General features: G+C 42.4%; 1 protein-coding gene across 1 annotated transcript; it reads left to right on the top strand.

Annotated features, from left to right (window-relative positions):
• The first annotated feature begins 768 nt into the window (after positions 1-768).
• On the top strand, positions 769-3,498 carry LOC130995288 (3-hydroxy-3-methylglutaryl coenzyme A reductase 1). Its single transcript, XM_057920526.1, has 4 exons — positions 769-1,841; positions 2,064-2,245; positions 2,325-2,671; positions 2,756-3,498. Exons 1-4 carry the CDS (start codon positions 961-963, stop codon positions 2,996-2,998), a joined length of 1,653 nt encoding a protein of 550 aa, XP_057776509.1. The 5' UTR covers positions 769-960; the 3' UTR covers positions 2,999-3,498.
• The last annotated feature ends 701 nt before the right edge of the window (positions 3,499-4,199 follow it).

Raw genomic sequence — 4,199 nt, forward strand, 5'->3', positions numbered from 1 at the left:
CACATGATTATTTAACTCAGATGGTTTTATTATTTTATATAAGCGTTATCACTGCAGCCATTATATGAAATTTTGCTATGTAAGTTTAACTACAAAAATATATATTCATCTTATATATCATTGATATACTTCATCCGTCTTATGAAGCATGACACAATTTCCTTTTTGGTTTGTCCCACGAAGCTTGACTTGTTTCTAAAAATGACAAAAAATTTATCATTTATTCATCTTTTCACTTTTTCACCTACCACAAATAACACACAAAATGTCAATTTCTTAATTTTCGTGCCTAAAAGAATTATGTCATGCTTCATAGGATTGAGGGAGTACATTTCAAAGTTAAATGCTAAACCATCCGTTTTAGTATGTTTCATACTTTTATAAAAGGGGTAATTGCTCATAATTATATGAACATTTATTAAAATATGATTTTATACATGAATTAAAAAATTGATTTCAAATTCACGAATTTTTAATTATATAAATTTTCACACGATTGTCAATTGTCCTTCAAATTAATATCGAGGTGGATGTTTGGAACGTTTGCATGATTCAACTAGTGACGATGACATTAATTTATCATTTTAGTTAGTCATAACAATGTTAATTCACCAAATATAATTCACCAAATATAATTAAATGTTCGTGTATTTAAAGGCAGACTTTTAATTTATATGCAAATCAAAATTAAGTGAAATTTAATGTATTCATAAATATACTAAATATTCCCACTAAAAAGGAAAACTAAAAAAAATTAGGCCCAAAAATAAAATTAAAAAAGAAAAAAGAGTAGATGCCAGCACATATGAAACTCCCTCCGCTCCTCAACACTATAAAATAGCGACTCCCGCAACCACCGCTCCTCCGCCACCACCACCTCCTCCGCCACCACTCATTATTCCGTACGTTTTCCCCATTCCCTCTCTCTTCCACGATTTCCGCCTCCTAATTCTCCACGGCATGGACATGCGCCGGAGGCCCCCGAAACCGCCGTCTCCTCACTCCGCCACATCCAAATCCCCCGCCGCGCCTCGAGCCTCCGACGCCCTCCCCCTTCCCCTCTTCCTAACCAACGGCATTTTCTTCACCCTCTTCTTCTCCGTCGCCTACTTCCTCCTCCACCGGTGGCGCGAGAAGATCCGCAGCTCCGTCCCGCTCCACGTCCTCACCCTCTCCGAGCTCGCCGCCGTGCTCTCCCTCATCGCCTCCTTCATCTACCTCCTGGGATTCTTCGGCATCGATTTCGTCCAGTCCTTCATCTCCAAATCCGACGGCGAAATCGACGAAGATCGCGCCATCCATTGCAGCTCAATTCCGGATTCCATAATTCCTAAACCGGAGAATCCCCCAAACCTTCCCGAAGACGAGGAAGAGATCATCAATCGCGTCGTCTCCGGAGAAATTCCGTCGTATTCTCTCGAATCGAAGCTCGGCGACTGCTTCAAGGCGGCCAAAATTCGGCGCGAGGCGCTGCAGCGGCAGACCGGGAGGTCCGTGGAGGGCCTGCCGCTGGAAGGATTCGATTACGAGGCGATTTTGGGGCAATGCTGCGAAATGCCGGTGGGATACGTGCAGATTCCGGTGGGGATCGCGGGGCCGCTGCTGCTGAACGGGCGCGAGTACTCGGTGCCGATGGCCACCACGGAGGGGTGTTTGGTTGCGAGCACGAACCGCGGCTGCAAGGCCATTTACGCCTCCGGAGGCGCGGTGTGCGTGCTTCTCCGCGACGGGATGACTAGAGCTCCGGTTGTGAGGTTTTCTTCTGCTAAGAGAGCATCGGAGTTGAAGTTCTTCTTAGAGGATCCTCTCAATTTTGATACGCTTTCTGTTGTTTTCAACAAGTAAGTTCAATTCCCTCTCTTGCGGAAATCAAATTCTGTTGTTTTTTTTTCTCGATAGATGCATTAATTGAATTAGCTCATTTTGAATCATTTTCAACTAGTTTGTTATGTTGTTCGAGCTTTGCTTTTGTAGATTTGTATGTCTGAAGTTTCTAGCATCAAATACATTATAGCTAACTAGTTTTGGTGCATCATTTGATCCCTTTATTTGGACTTGCACAGGTCGAGTAGATTTGCAAGACTACAAGATATTAAATGTGCTATTGCAGGGAAGAATCTATACATTAGATTCCGATGCAGCACAGGTGATGCGATGGGGATGAATATGGTTTCCAAAGGTGTCCAGAATGTTCTAGACTACCTCCACAATGAGTTTCCTGATATGGATGTCATTGGCATTTCTGGTATATATAGCTCGATTTTCAGCAATTCGTCGTTGCCATATGCTTTGTTACACAATGTGATTTGCCCTTCTTGTTGCAGGAAACTTCTGTTCAGATAAGAAACCTGCCGCAGTCAACTGGATTGAAGGTCGTGGAAAGTCAGTAGTCTGCGAGGCTGTCCTTAGCGGAGATGTGGTGGCGAAGATCTTGAAAACCACGGTCCCTGCCCTTGTCGAGCTCAACATGCTCAAGAACCTTACTGGCTCTGCCATTGCAGGTGCTCTTGGTGGCTTCAATGCACACGCTGCCAACATTGTGTCTGCCGTGTTTCTAGCCACCGGGCAGGATCCAGCACAGAACGTTGAAAGTTCTCACTGTATTACTATGATGGAGGCTGTCAACGATGGCAAGGATCTTCACATTTCTGTAACCATGCCATCCATTGAGGTAAATGGTGCACTAATGCCCAATTAGGGTTTATCAATCACCAAACCAAATCAGGCTAAGTAGTTGCCTCTTTGTATGTTGTAGGTTGGCACAGTCGGAGGTGGGACTCAGCTAGCATCACAATCGGCTTGCCTCAACCTGCTTGGCGTAAAGGGTGCCAGCAAGGAGTCCCCGGGGTCGAACTCACAGCTGCTGGCAGCCGTGGTTGCTGGCTCGGTATTGGCAGGAGAGCTCTCTCTGATGTCGGCCATTGCAGCCGGGCAGCTCGTTAAGAGTCACATGAAGTACAACCGGTCGAGCAGGGACATCACGAGACTAGGCTCCTAGCTACTCCGGTAGAGAGAAGGCAAGTAGAATCCACTCCAAAAGGGCTGCAAGGAAAGATTAAGCCATGAGGGGGCAAGGAGATGGACAGACCATGTGAGGCTACCTCTGCGCCGAAGCTGGAAAGTCGGCATGCCATGTGAAAGCCAACATGACACAGCCTACCTTCTTCATCTCGCACGTGAGCAATCCCCACACAACAAACACACATTCACAGCCCATTAGAATAAGATCTATTGACCAGTTTGCATCATTGCATGTACCATTTGGTTTCTTTATTATTTTGTCTTTGTTTGAACTGTTCTGAGTTTGTCCTTAGTCGTTATTGCAATCGTTTGTTGCGTTTGTAGTTGCTGATTTTGATAGGTTCTAAGAAATTTGTGGAGCTAGCTTTGTAATTATGTGGTGGTGATGCTGTAGTTTGAAGGATAAGGCTAATCGATGTCGTGGGCTCTAACGTTGTTTGTGATGCAATACAGCTGCTGCCTTTTGATTCTTGATCATCTTTCATTCTTGGATCTATGTTATTGGTCTGTTTACAGCAAATGGCTGCCATAGGGATATATGCTCACACAAAAAAAAGGAATATTGATATAGTATTTCACAACACAATGGTTTCTCTCAAAAAAACATTACATCTTGGGATGCAGCCTGGTTTTTATTTGATGTTAGACAATTTTTAACAACACAATGATTTAGGTTTAGGGTTTCTAATTATACTTTTTGGTGAAAAAAATCCAAACATCTCATAGATAGGGGAGATAGGAATTTCTCAAACGAACTGGGGCGATAATTTAAATGATTTGTAGAGAAATCCAAATGAGAATGAATCACCTTTAAATAAAGATTTTTTTTAAAACTTTATATTTTGGTGAGTGGTTTTGTAGTCTATGGATGAGATTCTGAGAAATAAGTTAATTAATTGGCAGAGAAATCCAAATGCGAACGTAACACCTTTAAATAGAGAAAATAATAAAAGTTATAAAACTTTCTATTTTGGTGAATGGTTTTGTTTTTTAATTTGTAGAATGGGATCTCCTTTTCTAGTTATCTTCAATTTTTTTTGAGTTTTACTCATTTACGAGGCGACCAAACCTTCTACGTATAAAAAATGGATAGGCTTATTTTGGATCATTAAAACAAAAACAAGAACATGGGCTTGACTCATGAAATCTTTCTGTTCACTTCATTTGGGCCTAACTAA

Source organism: Salvia miltiorrhiza, chromosome 1 (assembly GCF_028751815.1).
Source record: "Salvia miltiorrhiza cultivar Shanhuang (shh) chromosome 1, IMPLAD_Smil_shh, whole genome shotgun sequence".
NCBI lineage: Eukaryota > Viridiplantae > Streptophyta > Magnoliopsida > Lamiales > Lamiaceae > Salvia > Salvia miltiorrhiza.

Bases quoted from the DNA above. Each gene is read 5' to 3' on its own strand.
- LOC130995288 (XM_057920526.1), top strand. From the start codon at position 961: ATGGACATGCGCCGGAGGCCCCCGAAACCGCCGTCTCCTCACTCCGCC. The intron at 1,842-2,063 runs GTAAGTTCAATT...GGACTTGCACAG, and splicing joins CTTTCTGTTGTTTTCAACAA to GTCGAGTAGATTTGCAAGAC. The intron at 2,246-2,324 runs GTATATATAGCT...TTCTTGTTGCAG, and splicing joins GGATGTCATTGGCATTTCTG to GAAACTTCTGTTCAGATAAG.